General features: G+C 39.9%; 1 protein-coding gene and 1 long non-coding RNA gene across 4 annotated transcripts in view; one reads left to right on the forward strand and one right to left on the reverse strand.

Annotated features, from left to right (window-relative positions):
• The window catches only part of LOC134800592 (uncharacterized), a 165,365-nt gene that overhangs the window by 138,339 nt on the left and 648 nt on the right, over positions 1–26,378 (forward strand). The window lies entirely within an intron of this gene.
• LOC134800535 (inactive dipeptidyl peptidase 10) overlaps positions 1–26,378 on the reverse strand; it is a 460,887-nt gene that overhangs the window by 138,276 nt on the left and 296,233 nt on the right. Inside the window, exon 2 of one of the 3 annotated variants that reach the window (XM_063773015.1) lies at positions 25,334–25,611. The exons of the other annotated variants lie outside the window; for them this stretch is intronic. Within the exon in view, the coding sequence (XP_063629085.1) occupies positions 25,334–25,594 (261 nt within the window). The 5' untranslated portion in view covers positions 25,595–25,611. The remainder of the gene's footprint in view (positions 1–25,333; positions 25,612–26,378) is intronic. 3 annotated transcript variants of the gene reach the window in all.

Raw genomic sequence — 26,378 nt, forward strand, 5'->3', positions numbered from 1 at the left:
CAAACCGAAGGTGAGTGATGTATTCGCCGTTGATGTTGATGCCAAGTCCTTCCCATTCCAGGAGCTTGAAGGCGTCTTCCATTACGGCAGTAAACAGTTTCGGAGAGATAACGTCTCCCTGCCTTACGCCTCTTCGCAATGGAATCGCCCTCATGCTCTGCTCCTGTACTCGGACCGACATGGTGGCGTTACTATACAAACACTTCAACACTTCGATGTACCGATAGTCAATATGGCATCGCTGAAGAGACTCAAGCACCGCCCATGTTTCCACCGAATCGAAGGCTTTCTCATAGTCCACAAACGCTAAGCATAATGGCAAGTTATACTCTTCGGTCTTCTGTATAACTTGCCGCAGCGTATGGATGTGGTCTATGGTACTATAGCCTTTTCGGAAACCGGCTTGTTCGGGAGGCTGGAAGTCATCAAGTCTGTGTTCGAGACGGTTCGTGATGACCCTTGAAAACAGCTTATAGACATGGCTCAGAAGCGTGATGGGTCTGTAGTTCTTCAATAGGTTGTTATCACCTTTTTTGAAGAACAGCACCACCTCGCCTCCATTCCATGTTTCAGGCGTTATGCCCTCGGACAATACGGAATTAAAGAGCTTCTGGAGGACTTTAAGTACCGGTGTTCCACCCGCTCTCAGAAGCTCTGAAGTGATTCCGTCTTTGCCCGGCGCCTTGTTGTTCTTAAGCTGCTTCAGGGCCATCCTAATCTCGTACAGACTGATGTCCGGGATATCTTCGGTATAATGTCGGGACAGCTTGGCTCTTGGATCTCCTACCAAGCTGTCAACGGGCTTTGCGATCGAAGTGTATAACTGTCCATAGAACCTCTCGATCTCACCTAAAACCTCCGCTTTGCTCGACGCTATGCTGCCATCTTCCCGTTTCAGCTTTGTCAGCTGGCTTTGCCCAATAGACTTGTCCTTTGCGAACACCTTGGAGCCTTGGTTTCGCTCAATAGTCTCTTTAATACGGTTAGTATTAAAGAGACGCAGATCGTGTCGCAAGGACTTAGATATACGTCTATTGAGCTGCCTATATGACTCCGCGTCATCGGGAGACTGCAACTGTAACGAGCGTCGTTCAGCCATGAGGTTTAAGGTTTGCTCGGTCAATTTCTGAGGTCTATCTTTACGGCGGGGTCTAAAAAACTTAGACCCTACTGTGTGGACAGTTTCCACTAGCCCGTCGTTGATTTCGTCCACTGAAGCCAAGTTCTCTAGGCAAGCAAAGCGGTTAGAGAGCTCGAGTTGAAAGCTTTCGGGGTTTTGAACATGGGCTCGAGTAGGTCGGAGCGTAGACTTTATCAGGCTGGACCTTTCAAGTTTAATATTGATATTCAGTGTGCCTCTTACGATTCGGTGATCACTACCGGTCTTTACCCTGTTGATCACAGAGACATCACTGAATATCCGTTTCTTGTCGGTCATGATGAAGTCTATCTCGTTTCTCGTGGAACCGTCAGGACTCATCCAGGTCCATTTCCTGTGAGGCGGCTTCTGGAAGAAAGAGTTCATCATGAAGAGTTCCTCCCTCTCCAGAAAGTCGGCCAGCCTCTGACCCCTAGGGTTCCGTTGCCCATACCCAAATTGCCCCACTCTCAACTCATCCCCGCTTCTCTTGCCCAACTTTGCGTTGAAGTCCCCCATAACAACAGTAAAGTAGGTTTTAGAAGTATGTATGGCCCTACTTACGTCCTCATACATAGCTTCTACTTCATCATCGGAGTGTGACGAGGTCGGTGCGTATACCTGAATGCCCTTCAGCGAATATCTTTTGGATATTCTGAGTATTAGGTATACCACCCTGCTCGACACACTGTCGATGGTTATTATGTTGTTTACGAGGAACTTGTGAACGAGAAACCCGACACCACCTTGGGACTGTTGGTCGCCCTCCCGGTGGTAGAGCAAGTTACCAGACTTCAGGGTTGTCGTGTCCTCCCCCTCTCTACGGACTTCGCATAACCCTACAATGTCCCAGTGTAACCTGCTCAGTTCCTCTTCCAGCTCGCAGATCTTTTCGTCAGTCCTCATAGTGCGTATGTTGTGTGTTACCAGGGCCAGACGTCGTCGGGGCGGGTAGCCGGATCTTTGCCGGAGATTCTTAGCACCCCTGACCCCGCTAATGGCCTGACCGCTACCATAGCCAGAGCACCGGGGGTCGCCGGAACCTCGGGGCCGTGGTTTTATTGTGCTCATTATGATGGGGGGTGAATGCCATAATCGCCACGCTTGGCAGGCGGGTTGGCGATCGCAGTCGGGTACACCGAATTTGAGGGACGCTGCTGCCCGTCCACCGGTGGTCTTGGACGTAGTTTAAGGACATACCCGGGTCCATACTACCCATATACTTCTGAACTATTAAATAAATATTTTCCAAATCGGAATTTTAACATAACAAACATCCAAAAAAGAAATATGGTCCAATTAATAACCTCTTCTTTTTTTGAAGTCGGTTAAAAAAGCACACTACAATTTTCAGTAAGAATACAAAAGACAAAAGGTTTTAAATTTACGAGTAAGGCTTTTTATCTTTTCTAGTTTTTTCTTATATTTCTGGTACCAACTGTTTTTTAACCGACTTCAATTTCATAGAAGGAGGAGGTTCTGTATTCGGTTGTGGCTATTTTTTTTAAATAAGCGTTGCATATTTGTATGTAAGGTACTGGCAGAATACCAGCGATGTGGCTTGCCGCATCACAATGCTGAGCCAGCGACTTTTGTGTGCCACGACACATGCCTTCTTCATTTTCTTATGTAATATTTAGTTAATAGTTTTTTACCGACTTCAATTTCATAGAAGGAGGAGGTTCTGTATTCGGTTGTGGCTATTTTTTTTTTCTATGTACGTTCACCTATTACTCCGACATCCGTAGTCCGATTTGAGTAATTCTTTTTTTGTTTGAAAGGAGCTACCTCCGAGTTGGTCCCATTTTAATTTGGTTCTGTTCTGATGATGGGCTCCATGAGGAATATATGGAACTCCTCAATTTTTAAAGGCACATGCATGGTGTTTTGGGCGTTTTCTTAAGCAACTCGAGCATTTTCTCCCGAAAACCACCAATTTGATGAAGTAGACCTGATGATGATGATTATTTTGATGATAATGATGATGATTTCTTTAAATGTAAGTATGTTCAGCGATTACTCCGGCACCTGTGATCCGATTTGAGTACTTCTTTTTTTTGTTTGGAAGAAGTTACCTCCAAGGTGTTTCCGTATTATTTTTGGTTCTGGTCTGATGATGGAATCCATGAGGAATTGAGGGAACTCCTCAATTTTTAAAGGCACGTGTTTATTTAATTTCGGGGTTTTCTAAAGTAACTCGAGCATTTGCTTCCGAAAACCACCAATTTGATGTACTGCAACTGTAGCCTTACCACGAGTTTGACATTGACATATTCGCTAACGTCTTATGCATCTAAATGTAACTTTTTATGCATCTCGCTCACACTAAAGTTAGTACGAGCGAGATGCATAGGAAGTAAGTTACACACATGCTAGCGAATATATCAATGTCAAACTCGTGGTAAGCTGGTAAGGCTACTGATCGGGGGTTAGGGTTAGGAGTTAAGGGGTCAGGGATTAAGAGGTCGGGGAATGGCGGTTGAAGGGTTGCTGGTTCAGGATCGAGGGGTTCCTGGATCAGGGGTTGATGTGCTGTGAGGTTGAGTGATCGGGGGGCTGAGGGATTGGGTCAGTGGCGGGGCGGGCGGATGGATTTAGTTGACAGGAATTATAATTTCCCAGACGGACTCGAGAAAATTCCTGATTACATAATTTACTAAAGTAATAGGTACACGAATCTAGTGTTAAACATGATCTTGTTTTTAATTCATGCGTCGCGCTCTTAACAATGCGTTAAAACTAAAAATAGTAAAAAAAAAATGAAACCGACTTCAAAAAGGATGAATTAAAATATTATCCTTTTTTTATGTCTATGCGTTATCAACTGATATGTTTGAAGTCGGTGCCAAGCCAAGTAGTAACAATACCAGACAAAAATAATCAGCTTTATGGCTATAAATCCTATTAGAACTGTACTAATAACTATTATAAATGTGTAAAGAATTATGTCTGCCCCTTTGTCGCCTTTTCATGGCTAAACAACTTAACCGCTTTAGGTGAAATTTGGCAAGAAGGTAAATTCCTTGAATTGTATATTTTAAAATGTAGTCCTCTGGATAAGGGACGGGAAATAACTCAGTCCCAATCCCACACTTGCGTGCTATAGACTGTTCGGGCATTAGTAAGAAATGCTCTTTAAAAAATACGACGGCAAAAAAATGCATTTATATATACACTAATGTGCCGACAAACATGGCACGGACTGCACCAAGAAGGTTTGATCGTGTGTTCTGAGGTGTGTTCTTAGGTCCAGTCGACGTCAATGTTATGATATGTTTACACTTTTGCACCTTACTACTTTGTAATAAGGCGAAAAGTGTAAACATATTTTTAACGTACAGAAAGTACGTTCATTGTCGTCGTGTAAGGCAATCCAACGTAGGTAAATCCTTATCGAATCGCACCAAAGTCATGGTATGCTTCAAAATTTGGCTTGGCACCGACTTCAAACATATCAGTTGGTAACGCATAGACATAAAAAAGGATAATATTTTATTTCATTCTTTTTGAAGTCTGTTTAATTTTTTTTGTAAAAAGGTTTTATTAGTAATTAAGTTGTTTTACATGTTCTTATCTTGTACTTTTTTCAATGCCGTGTATGTTGTGGGTGTGAATAAAGAAATTATCTATCTATCTAGATAGAGTCAAGGGTCAATGCCTACATAATCGTTGTTGACTGCCCTATTTCAGAATACAACAGCAGTATCGAGCGCTGACTGAACTGGGTTGCAGTAATCGTTCTAGGAACTGTGGGAAACTGCCACTTGGTCACTACAGTTAATTATTTAACTGCGATACTGATGATGGCCAGTATAAAGTTCAATAAAATTGTCTTTTACGTGGTCTTAGCATGTGGAAAACTCGTAAATTCTGCGATGAGTGTCCTCTCTTCGTTGTTGTTATACTCTTTGCAGAGTGTCGTGGTCAACTGTTGACATCAGGCACAGATGTTGCTCGCCGTATTTCTCGCCATTTTCCGCGGTTGGAGGTCATTCTGGCGAATTACATTGTTATCGCAAGTTAAAGTGAGGCTGTTTTTTTGTGTACTCGCTTGTTAGTTCAGAAAATTATGAACTTATGATGTACCTACGCGAGTACGCGTCATAGAGAGGACACGCGCATAATATACAGGTTGGCCAAAAAAGTTGCTCAGTATAATCCCAAAACCTCTCTGGCAACGGGAATGCACTTATTTTTTGGCCAACCTGTAACTATTGTGTGCCTCGATGCGACTACTATTAAAATCGCCAGCCAAAAGTATCCCCCGGAAGGTTAAAACCCATCTAAGTACAAACAAACAGCCTCACCCTAACTTGCGATAACAATGCAATTGTTTAGCCTCTTCAAACGTTCTGCAGATAATCAAAACGCCAAGTCTCGTAAAACTGTAACGAGACCCACAATAAAACGCAGCAATAACTCAAATTGAAACCAAATCAACTTAAGATTGGTCCTAACTTTATGATTGGATGTCTTGAAAAGTTTTTGGCTTAAGGATGACTCACGTTAGACCGTACCGTGTCCGGGCCGGAGCTTCCGGTGCTTACTTTTCTATTATGACATAACAGGCTATCACGTGATGACGATGCGCCAGAAGCTCCAGCCCGGACACGGCCCGATCTAGCGTGAGTCATCCTTTGCTTAAACATATTTCAAGAACATTCGTAACAGGATTTGTGGATATTCAGACCATCAAATATCTTCCTTAATTGACCGAGTGCAAGCAAAAGTCCTCGTTTAGATTGGGCATAAATTCTTTCATGTGTCCTCGTCTAATACAGGTCGCATTTTTCAATCAATTCTCGTGAAATTTGTAAAGCTCGGATATTTTCTGTCGATTTATGTTTTGGAAATTTTTCAATATAGCGGGGCCATAGGGGTTCGAAGTCTACAGCTGACAGAAACACTAGTTTATAACCCGAAATATATGTCATATAGGTACCAAACCTTCTTATGATCAGTCATTACACAGCTTCCCTAGTTGATTTTGAAAAGATGTTTTTTTATGAGGTCTTGGCGGCTCAGGTGGCAGGGCGCTGGAGTATCGATCCATAGGCCGTGAGTTCAAGTCTCATCCAAGACAGTAATTTTTCCACTTTTAAATTTATTCTAAGCTTAATAGCACCGTTCGCAGACGTTTCTGCTTTTAAAAAATTAAAATTACGATAATTATTTATTAAAGATATATATGAAATTTCTACCTATATTTTATTCGCCAATTCTTTTTAGTTCCACATCCTTGAACCTACCTATTACCCCCCAAGTAGAGCTCAAGTTTCAAGATTTATGGCAGTGTTATTGACGAGGCGTGGTGGAGCGAATTTTAATGACCTCCTTTACCTTTTTAAGTGATATTCGGATAGCGACTGCAGCTGCATTACTGTAGCGGCATTACTGCTCAGGCGTGGATGCGATGAATGAGTGACGTTCAGCGCCGCATCACAATTCGAACGTTCAATCCGTCACTCATTTTATCCAGGTTATATGGGGTATTACTGCAATGTTCTGCCGCCAGAGCGCAGCACTTGTGCCTATAGTAAACCATAGAGTAACTTATACATACTGTGCCTTATCTGTTTTTAACCGACTTCCAAATCTCAAAGGAGGTTATCAATTCGGTTGTGTTTTTTTTTATGTTTGTTACTCCATATCTCCGTCATTACTGGATCGATTTTGAAAATTCTTTTTTTAATTGTATGTATATGCATACAGATTGGTCCCGTTTTTGTCAAAACCCAGTTCTGATGATGGGATCCATGAGGAATCGAGGGAACTCCTCAAATCTTAAAGGCATACATATAGTGATTTTTGGGTTTTTATCAACAAATCAAACATATACATACAAAAAAGTGACAATTGATGAAGTCGAACTGCTGATGATGATCAGAACAGAACTCTTCAACGACGCATAGTTCACGTTTGGCGATTTTTCCTCTTCGTTATGTTTGTTAAGCAAGTTAAGTTGCACAATCTACAATAATCTTTCACCGGCCCCCATAGAAGTCGGTTTTTTTCCTTAAAAATTATTTGACAAGTTTTCACAGATAATAAAATAAGACATTGATGCATCAAGGCGGTATGTTAACAAGGGCCTACCGGGAAACGCGAAAATCGAAATTTAGTCTTTATCACTCGAATATGCAAAAGTGAGTGAGAGAGGTTTGATAACAAAATGTCGATTGTCTTGTTTCGCGGTAGACTCCCAGATGATGATGATGATGATGTGATGGATTATGGTAGTGGCGCCCCCTACGCTTCGCGTAAAATGCCCTATTTATAGTGACAGCGCCCGCAACAAAGCAGTAATTTTGCAACAGTAATTGCCTTTTAAACGTCACCTTTACTGTTGCGACGTTACTGCTGCAGCGTCAACGCGGGCAATGTCACTATCAGTTTTCTTTTATAAAATGAGTAAAGGAATGAACGATCGTGGCTACGATTCGCGAGAACGCAATTTACCAAGGAAATAGACAGTGACATCGCCAGCGTCAACGCTTCAGTAGTAACGCAGTTGTAGTCGTAATTCGAATGTCACATTTTGCGCTTCGTTTCGACTCAATTTAGTGACCTAAAGTTTTTAAGGTCATGTGAAATTTATAGGTACGACAGTATATTCTGAATTATAATCAAAATATATCACATACATTTTAGAGAGGCCGTAATTTCTTAAACTAAACTTACGAGTAATACGGGGGCGAAAAACGGGTTGTTATATATAAAATCTTCATCCTTATTGACTCTTGAGTGTAGTTTTTTTAGAGCACCGTACAAAACTTTGTTCACAGTGCTCTTATGGGATCACTTCGGTCTTGCAAATCGGTTATTTTACATTTATTTTTAGGGATTTCAATCCATTTTAGTATGTCAATATTGGCAATACTTCCTTTTACTTCGACTTACTTCCTTTTACACTGTCAATTTCAGCTACTTACCTGAAAAAAAAAACACGATAAATTAGTAATACGAAGTTTTATCATGATAAAAGTCCTGCCGGTGAAGGTAGATTATTATTGAAGGGTCAGAAACTAGCGTATTTCCTGCGGACGTTAGTCTCTATACTCTGTATCTTTAGGTATTTAAATTAAAGTAAACAAATAATTTGTAAATTTTCGGGTAGTTATAACATTTATTAGTTAACCAACCAAATACAAAACCACTTGGATCTGTCACTGAACGACCTGACTTTAACCTACATTATTGATCATGCAATGTTTTCATCTACCCTAAACTGGCTTAAAACGCCATTTGAGGGTAGAGTTTGCTTACTTTTATTTAAATACCTAAAGTTACAGACTTTAGACTCAGCCAGTTTGTCATCAAAAGTTAACGATTTGGATAAATTTTTATTAGAGTTTCATTATACAACTTTTAAGATGTAAAGTCGGTTTATTTCATGATTTCCACAGGTAAGAGGCATAACCTTATCATTACACATCGGTAACTCGTGGCATTTAGGTAGCACTTAAAAGATTAGTGATGAGTACACATCGGTAACTCGTGGCACTTGACAGTTTCTAACAGACTAGTGATGTGAAAATGTTCTTCCTATACGAGTCGAGAAAAAGAAACCACAAAAAAAAGGAATTAATTAAACTAATCTTTTAAGTGCTACCTAAATGCCACGAGTTACCGATGTGTACTTATCATACTATAAAAGTTTTTGATCTTTAAGCGTTCCAACCACCTCAGTTTTACGGGTATTCATATAATCTATTGGAATATTTGGTTACTGTAGCCTGTACTAATGAACTCTACAACTTATTCAAAATAACACGAGGGTACGTTTCGAGCAGGTGATGGGAGTAGTAGTTAAACAGTGTGATAGTATAAGAACGTATATTCTCTAAATGCCTGCCTATATACACTTTAGGTTGCGCTGACACAAGCAATATGCGTTTATGTCGCAGCAAACTATAGCGTTGCTGCGAAACACTGAAAGTGGCTAATTGCCATATTACATTATAAAAATAAAATGTACAAGAAAATGATTTGAGACAAATGTAAGACGATGCGAATAAATAAAAAGAAAACATGAAACGTTCCACCAACGTGGGATAAACCTACCGGTCTCATAAACCTAACATCATAAGTATCATAACTAACGTCCTTTATTCATTTCCTTCATAAATAAAGGCCTGTTTCTGCCACAACAGATAAATAACCAGGGAGAAATATCATAGCTGTTTGTCATGCCATGTCACATGTGGACCAGTTGTCATGTTATTTCATAAGGTCTTTATTTAACTTCGGATTGTCAGATACAATTTTAGACTTGTACTTATTGTTTGGGAGGATTATATATCTGGTGTAAATAAGTTTTGAAACCTTATATAATTGCCCTCTTAAGCCTTTATATACCTAGTTTTAAATAATATTTTTGATTCGCTCTAACAAGTGTATAAAACTTAGATAGATTCATATCCATATATGTGTATATATTATACATATATACAGATAAATTTTAAATTGTAAGTGCTTTGCACCAGGTACTAAGGTTACCATATTTGATTTTTATTATGCAAGAAATAAAAGGCATTTATTTATTTATTATAAGCCTTTATAAGGTAAAGGAAATATATTTCCTACATGATTTTGAACTTTTTTTCAAGGTGATAGGGTCCAACTTTGCATAATTTCTGACACTTTTTCTACTGCGATGTACTTAGCCTAGGCGTTAAAAGCGTATCTTGTCGTCGCATACTTTCTGCCATATTTCTTCTGAGAGGGTCAGAAATATATTATGTTACCTTTCCCTGTTCCTCCCAGCAGGTACCTAGGTATTTATTAACACGACTCTCAGACACGAGGTGTCGGTGCAGAAGAGATAAAATAATATACGAGAATATTAACAGAGAAAACGTTATTATCTCAGCTGAGCCTCCAAATTTATCGCGGTGAAATATCGCGGCGGCGTTAATTGCGTTACCGCGATGAGGACAATGCTTTATTATCCAAAAGTAATAGCAATGACAGCAACTTATCTTATGAACGTTTACGGCCCGGCCACGACATTGCGCGACCGGCGACGGCGGCGGCGGCAACCATAGGTGGGAGCGAGACACAGTGATAGGACCTTTCGTTTCCATCTATGGTTGACGCCGCCGCCGCCGATCGCGCAACGCCGTGGCCGGGCCGTTAAGGATGAATCACGCTAGTACGATGTGGATCCGGGCCGAGGCGTCCGAAACAATTGTGGTACAGCCACTATGAACGTCATATTTTCATAGGAACTTGACGTTAATGTTGACACTTATACACTCTGTTGCTTGCCAAGTCAGTGCAAAGTTAACTTAACTATGTATAGTGTTATTTCGTCACTTGTTTTTGTACGAGTAAACGTCTTTAGCATTCATTTCTCTATGAAGTTGGATTACTCTGTTAAATTACCTAATCTATTGTGTTGTGCTAAGCGGTGTCAGGGGAAAAAACAGATTAGAATACCTTAAAATGAATTAATACTTGACGAAATAAATGTCTTGTCGCATACAAGAAATTGTTCTTAATCCATTATTTCTTCAAAAATATCAAAATGGAAAAAATGCCCATAGTTTAATAAATACTGTGTACACAAAAACACGTACACATTTACATGTTATAGAAGAGCCAACACTGAAGGGATTATAATCCTTACAAGTTTAGTTAAGCTAAGACTGAGACTAGACCGTATCAAATATGTAGGTATAACTACGTATATCATTGTAGCCAAATAATGTATAAACTTATCGGAACCCAACTTAAAGTACTTATATAGCCCCAGGCTCAGACATCGGAGGGAAAATATAAAAATGCACAAAATATTTCGGTCGACAGCATAATGTATCTGTCCTACTTGTCCCCTGACGACTTGACGCTAGACTTGCCTAGAGTATACAGGGTGGAATATCATATTGAATTTCTTCTTTAAATTAGACTTGTAGCGGCTCAATTCCTTTCAATTTATTTTATTAACGACTTAATGTTGTGTTAAGCAGAAATGTTGGGAAACCATACCACAATCCTTAGAAGCAAAGGAAAAGAGACAAACTTATTGTCTCGGGCGAGACTCGAACTTACGACTTTGGAACACCAGCCCATCGCTCTACCAACCGAGCTACCATAGACTTAAGGATGACTCACGCTAGACCGGGCAATGCCCGGGCAGAGACGTCTGACATGTCATTTTCTATGACGGCTGATCGGTGATCACGTGGTGCTTTCCATAAAAAACGAAGCGACGGAAGCTCCGCTCAGCCCAGTCTAGCGTGAGCTGCGTGTCACCACTGATTGATGCGAGCGAAATTTACTGCAAGTCATGTCATCAGACATCTCGCTCGCGCTTATTGGTGAGTGGAAGATACACTGAATCGTGTCAAGGTCGTATCATAACAGGATCGAAACAATAACAAAATGGTAAAACAGAATCGGCCCCTAGGTGGTCCTTTGATGTCATGTGTACGATTCCTCATAAGCATTATAGTAAACTATTAGCTTTTGCCTGCGACTTCGTCTGCGTGGGATCACAATGATGATTGATAAAAACTACCATATATTCTTTCCTGAGTTTCTAACTACATATCTCCATACCAAATGTTATCTAAATCGGTTCAGCGATTGAAGAGGTAATAGATAGAGTTAGGACCTTTTGCATTAATAATTAAGTAGCGATAGCCAAAACTCGACTTGTCATGCTGACGACCCGAATTTGCCTCCTGTCCATGTCCACCCCGTATGTCCAAGCCAACTATCTCCACGTCCCTTATCTGTGGTAATTTCCCGAGGGCGGCCGTAAGTGATTGGTGTGGGACGGCCTTTAATTGATTTTGCCTCGATTTTCCCGATCATCCCTGGTTTGAGATTGTCAGTCAGTTGTTTGTTTTGTGTCTACGTTCTACGTTCATGTCGTCCGTTACGTGTTAGAGTAATATAAGTAAAGAAAGAGTGGTAACTCCATACATCAGTTTTCTTACCACGCGAGTTATTTCGTAGTCGACATCTAACGTCAAGTAGTAGAATTATCAGTATCGCTACCTGGCACCAGATATTACAAGTGTCGCTGCTGACGAAAAATGTACTGCTAAAATAAATTACAACTAATACTAAAAGCAGAAGGAGTGGAAAATAGAGTTACGGTTAATCCGGTTATAATATTAGCTGAAAATCGTTGAGCATTAGAGTTTTCGTTCCTTGCAACATCTATTGTCGACTAGCAGTACTGATACATTCCGTTACTTGACGCTAGATGTCGACTACGAAATAACTCGCGTTTTGGTAAGAAAACTGATGTATGGAGTTACCACTCTTTCTTTACTTATGTTACTCTATGATCCTACGAGGAATCACAAATACAGGTTACATACAAAAATGTGGATATTATGCGTTACAGACCGAACTAGGCTGAACCTGTCGCTGGGCCATCTATGAGTGTGATTAATTGGTTAACATGATGTAATATTAATATTGGTGGGTATCTCAAACATAACAAAAATCTATGTTACAAAACTAAGAATGACCGTATAACATCAACTAGGAATAAATGTTTTTTGAACAAGGAAAGTACATATAAACTAGAAATGTATGATAATTGATTTTGCCTCGATTTTCCCGATCGGCCCTGGTTTGAGTTTGTGGGTTGTTTGTCTTGTGTCAATCTACGAGTAAGTACGTGGTAGCTGTCTTTATACTTTAGGACGTGGCAGGGAAAATTAATGATGTCGAAGATTGTACAAATCCTGATTTATATTGCTGTCATTCAAAGTTGTTTTCCGTCCGTTATTATTGTACTAGGGTAGGGTAATTTTTCATTTGTTTGTGATTGGAGTAATCTCTGGGCAGTCGTAAAGACGGTCCCTGTCAACCGCCATTTCTGGCTTGGCCTGTCACGTCGTTACCTATCTTGTGGCGCCCGCTATGTGATTTACAGATGTAGTGCATAATTACGTTCCTTCGTATTTTCACGGAAACGTACGAACGAGTCTTGCTATTTCAGTCAGTCTCGGTACAAAAAGTACTGAGGCTGACAGAAGTAGCATGACAAATACGAACGTTTTCGAGAAAATACGATGGAAAACTGTTTTGCACTACATCTGTAGTCGCAGGTTTGTCTGGACAGGTACGTCAGCCTAACAGTCTTTTATTTAGATTTCAGAAATGTATGTTTCAAAATTAGAGTCTCTGCGGAAAGAGGAGAGTCGTGGAATGTATGGGACCCATTACATTCCACGGCATTTTTAGGTTACGTACATGTAAAAAAATCGGTAAAAAGCAACAAATAAGCTGAACAGAATTGTACACGCCGTTGTTTTGTTCAGCTTGTACATTGAAAGGTGTTTGAAATAAAAACTTCACTGCTCAAACTTCAACTGAAAATTACTTAACTATATAATTCTAAATAACATATGTAATGAAACATCTGTAACTGTAATCAATTAGTCACCCTATTTCTTTAACTGAGCATTTCAGCAAAAGAAAATGTCAGTAAGTAATGTCAGTAACTCTTGGCCAGGCATCGTTGCATAAAAGCAAGTGTTCGTTCCCGTGAGATCCGACGGCTGTCCATAATGGCCGACACATAATACCTAGCTCCAGCCAGGCTCGTAATACAAGATTGGCGGCTTCGGCTACTCTATGGCTTGTTACCGAACTTACACTTCCTATCTAATTATTTCTTATCAATGGAACAAAGACTGTGTAATCGTTTAAATCGAGAGGCAGTTTGTGTTTGTCGACATAAATGAATGTTTATATGTCTAAAAAAATTACCGGCTTAAATAGTTGTAAAAGTTTTAGGGCTGTTATATTTTTGTCCAAGAGTTACATTTTTTAATAAAGTTATTCGTATGAAGGATGGAAGCGAATGCAGATGTTTGTATGTATGATGGTTAGTGGTGCCTAGTGAGGCGAGGATTTGCTGATTAGTTTTCCCCAAAAATATAAGTATGTCTCTACGGATGTTTATGTTAAACAGCAGTTAAGGTTGTCGAAATATAAAGTGACCCGATCTCGTTCAGTTGGAACAAGATCGGCTCATTTTATATTTAGTCATGTTTACCCATCATTGTTGCATAATAGATGAAGAAATAAACTCATTCTAGTTCAACAATGCCTAATCATTAATTAATGGTAAGGCATTGTTGCATGAACGCATGTTGGCGCTCCCGTGGGACCCGACAGCTGGCTGTAATGGCCAACACATATCTGACTTGGATCCGAGTAGTAATGGCTACGTATTTTCATGGTTTGTACGAGAATTGGAGAGCCGAGTACTTAAGTGAAACAATCCTGACCTCGAGATCCGTAACAAATTCGAAGGCACATTTCCATTCGTCCCCAAGGAAAGATAATAAACACGCGATCATCTTAGGCCGGTAGTAGCTGACAAGAACAGCTTTGAATGATTCACGGTTAGTTTCATTAGACTTATATCGACCGGGATATGAACCGTGATTACCTTTTGCATTGTTTACGAGCTCCCGAAAACAATATTCCGATATTCGAAAACAATACAAAAGGTAATCACGGTTCATATTCCGGTGTTCGATTCGATTACAACAGTTCCGCATTCAGCTTCCATCATTAATTCCTCAATTTCCATTCGAGGATATAACAACATTACTTTCTCTTCATCAGTAAGCTAATACCTTTAAGATGAGATAAAAATATCCTATTCGCAGTAAACCGAGCTCGCAGGTGTCTGAGCGTGTTTGATTGCCGTTTTACTGCGGGGAATCGAACCCGCATAAACAACTCGGCGTAAACATTGGAAACTGGCATAAAATGGGAATCGCAAAACAGCTTAAGCGACATAATTGGAGAAGGGAGTTGAGCCCTTTTAAAACCGTCGGGGGTTTAATACTATTGGGAATCGGGAATAAAAGAATCAGGTGTGCGTTTCGTAATGTTTTTGTTGGAATACTTTCAGTGTGTTTGGAATATTTAGGCGGTTGTCATACAGGCGGCCTAGCCAAGGTGACGATCGCTTGCGCTTCGCCATCGAATCGCTTTGTGTCTCTCTTCCATATTAGTGTGACAGTGACAGTTGCGTTTCGTTCGGTACGGAGCTTTAGCGATTAGCATTTTGTCTACGGGGCCTGCGGCTGGCGGCTTTCGTATGGAGGATTTAAAAGTAGAAACCTACGAAAAATAGGCAAGTCTTAAGGTAATATTCGGATAGCAACTGCAGCCTGCAGCTGCATTCCTGTTGGCTGTCGTGTTGACGCGGGTGCTTTCACTGTCAATTCCCTTGATAAAATGAGTGACCTTCGTAGCCGCATTAAATAAATAAATAAAAATAAAAAGCCTTTATTGATTCTCTACATGGTACATAAAAAGTTTAAAAAAATGATTTGATAGTTAAAAAAAATATATATTATTATTTTGTAGAGACCCCTCTTCGGGTGAAGGCCTCCTCCAGACTCAGCCAGTTTTTCCTGTCCTTTGCCTTCTGTGACCAGTCTTGCCCGGCTGTAGCCACGATTTCGTCGAGCCATTTTTCTTTAGCCTTCCCTCTATTCCTTGTCCCCGCAGGGCCCCGCCATTGGGTGGTTATTTTTGCCCACCTGTCTTTATGCATTCGTGCTGTATGGCCACACCATTTCCACTTAAATTTTTGCGCAAATGATAATGCGTCGATTACACCAGTTATTTGCCTTATGTCTTTGCTCCTCTTTCTTTGGATTAATTTTATATTAAGTATGGATCTTTCCATGGCACGTTGGCAGCGTTGTATTTTATTCCGCGCTTGTTGGTTGTATATCCAAGACTGGCACGCATATGTCAAGCTAGGCAGCAGACAGGTATCGAGTACTCTTTTTTTCAGCTTCATTGGCAGACTTGATTTTAAAATGTCTTTGTATTTCCAGAATTTAGCCGCACGTAGCCGAACGTAGCAGCATTACTGCCGCGATTTGAACGTTCAATCTGTGACTCATTTTACCTAGGAAATTGACAGTGACGTGCCCACGTCAAGGTCGCAACAGTAATGAAGCTGCAGTTGCCATCAAAACGTCACCTTTATCCTGTTTACCAATAACTTGGAAAAAAAAAGAATGTAATACATTCACTGATGTCAAATTGCTTTTAGTTAGACATTGATTCCTTAATGGTACGCAGCTCAAGTTACTTTCTTTGATCGACCGAGCGAGGGCAAATTTCTCCATTTCAGCTGAGGCAAAATGCTTTGGCTGTTCTCCTCTACAGGACACATTCCTCAACCAATTCTAGCGAAATTTAGTGAGCAGGTTCTATACAGAACTTCATTGTAGATTCACTTTTTTTTCAAAAGGGCTGAATCGCGAGGTGTACAACTCACGTAGCGCACAATGGGCCAAAGCAAATTATCAAAATGTAAAGTTCACTAAAAAGAAAATCGATTCTATCATTGACATTTCGGCCCCCCATCTAACCTTCATCAAAAAGTTATTATCAAGTATCAAGATACTCCGCCCTTCAGCCGTATTATACTGTCTTGGCCAGTTTTATACTGTCCCCGCCTTTAAATCCAAACTTATTACGGCTTAATCCGCAGTGACAGCCATTTTAATGGCCACAGCTTAGCGGCGCGAAGATAGACGGTGTGTCCAGAATACATGTGCAAATAATTCACTCTGAAAAATTATCCAATATCTTTCTCCCTCCATTACGCTGGTGAATGCGTAAACATTTACCACGCCGTCATTTGAAAATTCCAAATGTGTTTACTGTTTAGGCTAGAAGGGATTTTAACTATTACTTTCTTTGCATGTACGTACAGTCGACGTCAAAGATACGTTTACACTTTTGCACCTTACTACTTTGTAATAAGGCGAAAAATGTAAACATATCTGTGACGTCGACTGTAAAAGGCCAATTTTACACTAACATACTCGTAGATATAGGTACCTAGTTAAATAATATTTTTTGTACTAACTGAACTATGTGGGATTTGTGCCTGAAATAAATTCAATTTCAATTTCAAGCCTCCGAGAAAAAGTCAGGAGAATAGTTATACATGGGTTGACCTGTATAGGTTTTTTATAATTGTATATATATGTTAGTTTGTAAGGTATGTATCTATGGGCCTTAGTAGCCTGAAAATAAATGCTTTGATTTGATTTGATTTGATTTTATTCTAGGAGAGCGGACGAGATATCTGTACCTGACATTTCTCATAATGCAAGCTAATGAGGTAGGTAAGGTTTCTCATGAATATCCAAGTGAATGAGACGGGTAAGGGTAAACTACAATGATGTAAGTGTGAACTCTCTGTTTTGTTCTGTAGCAGCCATTTGTGCGGATCGCTGGTTGATGAGAGGAGAGTAAACAATCGGCGGATGATGAAATGCGCCGCTAATGTCCAAGTTAAGCTGAATTTCAGGATTTTCTACAGAGCACAGAACTTGTCAGCCATATAGATCTCAATTCTTTTGTCGGCTCAAACTATAGTATTCACCATGAAAGCAGTTTGCCTAAGCTGAAAAGGAGACCCTCGCTAATGCGCGGTTAATTGTCAAAAAGTTGCAGTTTTCAGATTTTTTCTTTTGTATACGCGTAATAGTCTTCTACCTTCATGCCAAATATCAAGTTTCTAAGTGATCTAGAAGTGGGTTAGGTTTTTGGTCTATATGTATTAATTTTTTTCCATCGAAATATCAATAATTTCCAGTTTTCAGATTTTTTCCTGTATATTGATGCCAAATATCAATTTTCGAAGTGATCTAGAAGTGGGTTAGGTTTTTGGTCTATAAGTATTAATTATTATTTTTTCATCGAAATATCAATCATTTCCAGTTTTCAGATTTTTCCCTCTATATCTGCCTAATAGTTTACCTTGATGCCAAATTTCAAGTTTCTAGGTCATCTGGAAGTGGATTAGGTTCATGATCTATATGTCAGTCAGTCACAAAAATGCCGGTTTTTAAACGTTAATATATCAATAACTGTTTGAGCTACGTTTATGAAATTTTGTATTTTGGCCAAGCTAAGAGGCTTGAATACATGTGCCAAATTTCATGTGTGTAGGTTAAGTAGGTTTCAAGTTGTGAAGCGGTCAAAAGTAGCTCGAAATGGTTCGTGTAATATTACACACGGTTGCTGCGTCGCCAGTTCTTTTTTCTTTGAACCTGGCTGGACACGCTACCGCGTGTCTAGATTGAGTAATGAGGGAGATATTGCAAGAATTATTATCCTGACGGAATTGAAAATCCAGTGCCGTTTATCAGTAATTTGCCTCCAGCGGATCCTTAACTACTTTGGACACGTGGCCAGACGGGAGCCGGACAACTTTCAAAAGCGCATTATGGTTGGCATGGTGGATGGACGGGGTAGTGGACATCCACCAACCCTCTGGATGGACACTGTAAAGAAGGCCTGCCAGGGATCTACACACGCGCCTATTATTAGGAAGGCGTAAAATCGTGCAGAATGGAGAGCCTTGGTGCACAAAAAAAACGGCCTCATGTAGTCGCGACCCTCAGTCATGAGGAATCGAGGAAGAAGAAGAAGATTAACGAAAGACGTGACATGATTTGATGATGACATTTTACATTTTAGATTTTTATCGCTCAATTATAAGATGAAACCCTGAAATATGTAACTGTTACTATCACTTTCGTTTAGGGGTCCACTGATTAACAGTCCGCCGGACGGTATCGGCTTGTCAGTTAGAACAAAATTTTGACAGTTCCGAACAACTGACAGGCCGATACCGTCCGGCGGACTGTTAATCAGTGGGCCCCTTTATAGTTTACGTAAGGCCGGACACGGAGACCTCATGTCGGGCTCAGGAGTCAGGAGCGTAAGTAATCCCAACCGAGTCTCTAAAATCTTTTCACCAACATTTTTCTCCTGCTGTGAGTTTCTCCGCTGGTTTTGATATACGGCCGCTTGTGGGCACAAAGTTTCGAAACTTAAATTTGAACATTCTTCACTACACTTTTACAAGTTACTTGGATTGTAGTTTAAACGCGCCTCATGTAATCTGGATTAGATGAAATATCTTGAACATTAATGTTGCAGCTGTTGTTTTAACTTCTTTCATTAGCAAGGCGCGTCTAATCGTAATGGAAAATTTCACTGCGGTTCATTGAAAGTTGGAATTCATCTGCGTTTGGCAGTTCATTTGATAAAGACGCTTTAACGAAATGTAGCTCTTTAGCGTACAGTGTAAACTGTGTTTTGTTTTTGACAGTATATGTCTGGGATATATCCTTTATCGCCTTGATTATTGTAAACTACTAAATGGATCTTAATGATCGAGGTTCATATTGAATTGTCAGAATCTAGACGTGATTAGGCTAAGTTTTGTGGCTATAAAGGACAAATTGTGGAACATAAATCAAGAACGTTTAAAGTATAGAAATATGGGTATAATTTGTTGCTACCTATCACTGAAATTTATTTTAAAATCAATTATCTACCTCTATTCTAGAGTATCCAGTTGGGTTGTATGTTTAATTTATTTTAATAAATTACAGTTAGTAGGTCGAAAATGCTTTATTTCTGCAGGCAAGTCTAATAAAGCCTGTCTTGATAGACATCAGAAAGGCGTTTTGAGATGCCGGTAATTATTGATAGTAAATTCTACTAAAGGTCAAAGATAAATTTTGCAAGTTCTTGAATGAGAGTTCTACAAGTTCTAACACCCTCTGTATTAGTAAGTACTGTATTGTATTGACCGGCCTCGGGCCTATATTTCAAGATACGCTCCCAGGTCGAAATGTATTGAAGTGCCTATTTGTCCTACTCACTGACCCGTTAATGTAGTCCAGTCAACATTTATACATTAGATTTAATATAACTACTTTCGCGTGCGCTTATTGCAATTGATAATTATGATTAGTGGCTCTATGAGATGTAGGCCTCACGAGCATAACGTATAACTGAACAAGTATGGCCATTTAGAAAGATTTTCAAAAACTGAACCACAATAAAAAAAAATTACCATTGCTCACAAAATGTCACGAAAATTAGTTGAGAATTGCGACCTGTATAGGAGCTCTGTAAAGCGGCCCACTGATTAACAGTCCGCCGGACGGTATCTGCCTGTCAGTTAGAACAAAATTTTGACAGTTCCGAACAACTGACAGGCCGATACCGTCCGGCGGACTGTTAATCAGTGGGCCCCTTAACGGAGTAATAGCAACGGAACCTAATAAAGAGCGTGCACGAACTATAGGGGGCAGCAAAGGAGCCATCAGATTTTTGGCGCGAGGCGTAAATGTGAAGTTTATGCTTCCGATAACACACAACTACAGGCAGGCAGGATTGTAAGTAAAATTTGCATGCCTACACTCTCGGCGAGATGTGATGTTCGATTTAAGATGAATGTTACCATCTAATTTATGTACCACATTTCTGGCAAATAAACGATATTTCTATTTCTATTTCAGATCCTACTATGCCCAAGAAAACGTATGATAACGGTAGATGGTAGCACTTGCTTCGGCATTGTACATGTTTATGTTTCCCATTCAGGCCACAAGATGGCAGACCCTCCAACGCGCACGGTCTCTATAATGACGATACACTGCCAGAAACTTCTTAAGTATTCAGTTCCAATCTTAACACTATCAGAAATGTAATTAAGGTAAACGTACTAGTGCTCGACATGCTAATGCCCAATAGATCACACCTTGCTGTCATCCCTATTGACAATGACTTAAGTTTCAAGATGACATGTACTGGGACCGCGTCGAGCACCAGTACGTTTAATTGATTGCACGCACGAAGTTATACTAAGTTTCCTTTGAAATATTCAGTAGGTATATACATACATGTCATCTTCTACATTTATCAAAAATCTTCATCATCTGGAATAGCTGGGTAAGAGCTCGAATAGCCTGCAGGTATTCTCGTATTTATCATCAAGATCGGTGGTCCGATCCGTTATATATATACTTGGCCCATCTTCGGCCCCTTGGGCGTAGGCGGGTGATTTGAAACAGTACGAAAGTATGTGTTTTATCTAAACTTTTAGCTGGAACTGTCAAATCGCTATTTTACTTACTTAGCTCATGGTCACTGAGCCAGTGAACCCAAAACGGATTTTAGCTTCTGACACAACACAAGAGAACGCCTCTCTGCCCTATTCTAATAGCTATCTACTATTCATAACAGTTTTTTTTTAATATCGATTAGCAAGATTCGATATTTAGGAGAACAAGAAGCGTAGGACTTTTCGCGCGAAAAGTAGTGGTATTGGTACTAGTGGTGATTAATTCTGGTCTGCAGATATTCTTCTTATAGATTATAAACTATCACGAAGCCTTTTCCTAGAAATTTAAAAAAGAGAGTAGGTATTATAGTAAAAAAAAATTGTAGCTTAACATACTAATGTAATCTACAGATCACATCACATCATGAACTAAATATTGAATAAAATCGAATGGCGTTATTCATAAACGCGTTAGTGGCCTGAATTAGCTATGAATCGTTTGTCTTTATCAGTCATTGACTTATGTATTTGTAAGAAAGGGATAAAACATAATTTAATAAAATCAGGCCCGTAAAGTTTTATGAATAAGGGGGTGAATCTCCAGCTAAAAGGGTGACTCACGCTAGACCGGGCCGTGTCCGGGCCGAGGCGTTCGACACGTCATTTTATATGACGGCCGATCGGTGATCACGTGGTGCTTTCCATAGAAAACGAAGCGCCTAAAGCTCCGGTCCAGCCCCGGCCCGGTCTAACGCGAGCCATCCATTAATCTAATGTCTTCTAAAAATTTAAATTGTTGACTTACTGTAGTTAAACTAGCCACTGTTCTCCCAGCTGAGAGGGTCCGTGTGACGGGTATGTAGGACCGAGTAATGTCATTCAGACGACGTTTTATTAAAACAAGGGATTTATTGCGGTGCCCCGTCTGACGCATTTGTTACTCCCTTTGTTTTGCAGGTTATATTATTAATTTATTATGCAAAAAACCCAAGGGAAAATGTTCTATAAAGGCCTTTAATTGTAATGGTGTTTTAAATTGTTGCAAAATAGTATTTTATACAATCGTGATATAATAGAGATTTTTTCAGTCGAGTACCATGTTTAGGCAACGTAGCTTGCTGAGTTGCCTAAGTGAGGTTCGAGATTGAAAAGCTTGATTATATCACTATGTTGTATACAATACTTTTTCTACGAATCAAGAAATTAATATTATAGTTGAGTGGGGAGCCCATACATTAAAAGTACCCAATTGCAGTTTGGTATACGAAATCTTAATTCAAGAATTACAGTCGACGAGTAGAAAAAGACAATTTCAAATTATCTACAATGTTCGTACATGGGTTATAAATACTGACAGGCCAATTCGAATGTACACTGACAGCTAAATCATGTCATTCAATTATCGTGCGTTTCGCTCGTACGTACAGTCACCACACGGGAATTAGGGTTCTAGCTAAATTGGACATTCCATAGCGAAAGTATTGAACAACCAATTTAGCTAGGGCCCTAAATGGCATAACAATCGCGGAGCGTGATGGTACATGTATTGCAGCGGACGAGACACACGATAACTAATATAATTCAGAAGGCCTACCGCGAACCACGTTCGACGTGTTGCCTCCCTGTCACACTTACGTACGAATTTACAAGTGCGACAGAAAGGCAACACGTCGAACTTGCTGGTTCGCGGTAGGCCCTCTGATGACAGTATACGTTCGAATTGGCTTAAAAAACTAAAGCCGACCACTGACTAACAGTCCGCCGGACGATATCGGCCGGTCAGTTGTTCGGAGCTGTCAAATTTTTGTTCTAACTGACAGGCCGATATCGTCTGGCGGCCTGTTAGTCAGTCAGCCTGGTAGTCGGCTTAAACATCTAGCATTCTCAATCGCTACGCGCTACGCGGGCCTACGCCGTAGCAATTACGGCCATCTACGACGTAAAAAAATATCCGTTTTTATTTTTAAGGTCACTAAATATAGTAATAAAGAAATCATGTACAAGTTTGTAATTGAATTGCGTTCTTAAAATTTGTCGGTAATTTAGGTACAGCAAGTAGAAGTTATATCTTTTATTTAATTATTAATGTATATCATCGCCTACACTGTTAATTACATTACGTAAACCTTATTCCATAGACATACGGCGCGATTCGGGAAATGAATTAGAAATTAACTAGATACGATATATATAGTAAACATATGTGACGTCCCACGGGTAAAGGTACCTTATGGCGGTTGGCGCTTGTGCTATTATTAACGCCGCTCCAATATTATTGCGGCGCTATGCGACGTAAGCGCCAGCCGCCATAAGGTACCTTTTTCCGTGGAACGTCACATATCTTTACTATTTCATATCTAGTGAATCTCTAATTCATTTCCCGAATCGCGTCGCCAGCCGCCATAAGGTACCTTTTGCCGTGGAACGTCACATATCTGTACTATATCGTATCTAGTTAATCTCTAATTAATTTCCCGAATCGAGCCCTTAAGGTTCACTTATTAAGAGTTTTTCTGTTAGTAATTAATCAACTGCTTTGAAAGTTTACAACGTAAAAACCTCTTTGGATTCAAGTAAAAACCTTATTTAATCAGCAGAACTGTATTTTCAAAGTTTGGTGGAGTTTTTGGAATTACTCTGAAACATGGCACTATGAATACCTACCTACTTACTTACAGGAGCCCAATTCTGATATAATCGTTTGTTATGATTTTGATTTTATTACAAATATATGATACAATCTTGAAGATAGCTCTCGCTGATTGGTGCATGCGAAATGAAGTAAAATAAAAAACCGGGCAAGTGCGAGTCGGACTCGCGCACGAATGGTTCCGTACCATAATGCAAAAAACGGCAAAAATAACGGTCACCCATCCAAGTACTGACCCCGCCCGACGTTGTTTAACTTCGGTCAAAAATCACGTTTGTTGTATGGGAGCCCCACTTAAATCTTTATTTTATTCTGTTTTTAGTATTTGTTGTTATAGCGGCAACAGAAATACATCATCTGTGAAAATTTCAACTGTCTAGCTATCACGGTTCGTGAGATACAGCCTGGTGACAGACGGACGGACGGACGGACGGAAGGACAGGACAGCGGAGTCTTAGTAATAGGGTCCCGTTTTACCCTTTGGGTACGGAACCCTAAAAACCGGCACGAAGGGTTCCGTATTACCATTACGCAAAAAATGGCAAAAAAAATCACGTTTGTTATGTGGGAACCCCACTTAAATATTTATTATATTCTGTGTTTAGTATTTGTTGTTATAGCGGCCATAGAAATACTTCATCTTAGAAAATTTCAACTGTCTAGCTATCACGGTTCATGAGATACAGCCTGGTGACAGACAGACAGACGGACGGACGGACGGACAGACAAACAGACAAACAGACAGACAGACAGACAGACAGACAGAACGACAGACGGACAGACGGACAGACGGACAGACGGAGAGCGCGACGGAGTCTTAGTAATAGGGTCCCGTTTTTACCCTTTGGGTACGGAACCCTAAAAGGTAAAGGTTGGTCAAAGTCGTATTAAAACCAGTGCAAAACTAAACAAATTATTATATTAGAACCAACCTCCAGGGCGTGGAACGATTTTGCTGCCTCAGCATTCAATTGAAATTCTTTTAGAATACTATATAACATTTTATTAGCGAAGTAATAAACCGGCCAATAAATGAGATTATCCCGCATTATCGAGACGCGCGCCATTAGTATTGAGTACGGTTTGCAGCGAGACCTTGAAGATATAATCTAAAGGGGCCCACTGATTAACAGTCCGCCGGCCGGTATCGGCCTGTCAGTTGTTCGGAACTGTCAAAATTTTGTTCTAACTGACAGGCCGATACCGTCCGGCGGACTGTTAATCAGTGGGCCCCTTTATATGGCCGATTGGCCGCATTATGTATTAAACTATATCCATGCAATAACTGTAACCATGTAGATTTATGTATAAAAAATATAATTCGGTCTTTGTTGTCTTGAAGCCGGGTAAAAAGACGTACTTAACGTGATCTAGAGTTAAATATTGAGGAAGAAAAATAGAGACAATATTTTTTGACCTGATATAAAAGAATCAGAGTGTGTTTCTCTCCGTTGTTTAACCCTAAAAAAGATTGTTTAACCCTCATCTTTAAAACGCTCGCAACGCTCAAGATTACACTTTTAGAATCTAACTTTTTATATGGATTCTTTCGCTTGCGCTGGTATCAATATTAGCACAAGGAGTTAAACAACAACTTTTCCCCCTTGTAAAACAAATACCTAAGTGGAAAACCGTCGTTCATCTAGTCTAAACTTACCTCAGGGTTGACAGTAGGTGGCATGACAATCTTCTTCTGCGCGGGCGACCTCAGCACCACATTCTCATCCCTTATGATAATCTGCTCATTCAACAGCTTCTTCTTACACTCCTGCATCTGTATGCTGTCCTTGTCTCTCCTGGACAGCACGGACTCCGACGATGCATGCTTCGACGAGCACACTGAGGTGTTTTTACTTGACAGCTTTAAGCTGTCTATTGACGCCGTCATTTTAGAGTCTTTGCCGTTTGAGGACGCCATTTTGTTTTTGGTTTTCGCTATATCGTCATTGTTTTTGGTTTTCGCTATATCGTCATTTTACTTTTGAAATCTAAAGGGTTTGCAAGGTTTTTAATAGAAAAAAACAACAGTGGCTATGTGAAAGATGATAAATAACATTCATCCAAGATGATTGTAATTGGAAAATGTTACGCAAAAGTATGATGAAAAAATGAATGCAAAACGCACAATGGCTGTCGAGGCTGTTTCCGTCGCGGGCCAGATATCTATTTAAGTAGCTAATTACATTTCTCAGTGCAGAGTCCTGTCGTTCTTAAATAACGATATTTAAGCATAAATATTTCAAGCGTCAGACTGTTGGACATGTCGAAAATTGTCGAGGCCATATCTCCCATAAGAGTTCCTAGTTGACGATGATAAGTACCCTAAAACCTGTTCAACTGTGAATCGGAATCTTTTCGTCCGAAAATCAAGTTTATTTGCTGTTCGAAGCGCGAACGGTAAACTCGGACTTTAAGATTTACGATGAAAACATTTCTTTCCTAACCAAAATCGAAGCCGATAATTTATGTTTGTTTCTCCTCATTGAGAATAACCACGTGTCGTAGATTTTAAACTCTTCATAATATGTTTATTTTAACACTTATGAATTTGTTTATGTTGCGCTTATGAAGAGCGGGTTTTATGTATTATTTTAAAATACTGGTTTTGATAGGGAATATTTGTATTTTAGCATAGTAAAATAATATTAGCCAGAGTATTATTTTTAACTTCAACATTTTCAGAGAAGAGAGAGCATGTACTG

Source organism: Cydia splendana, chromosome 20 (genome assembly GCF_910591565.1).
Source record: "Cydia splendana chromosome 20, ilCydSple1.2, whole genome shotgun sequence".
Taxonomy (NCBI): Eukaryota; Metazoa; Arthropoda; class Insecta; order Lepidoptera; family Tortricidae; genus Cydia; species Cydia splendana.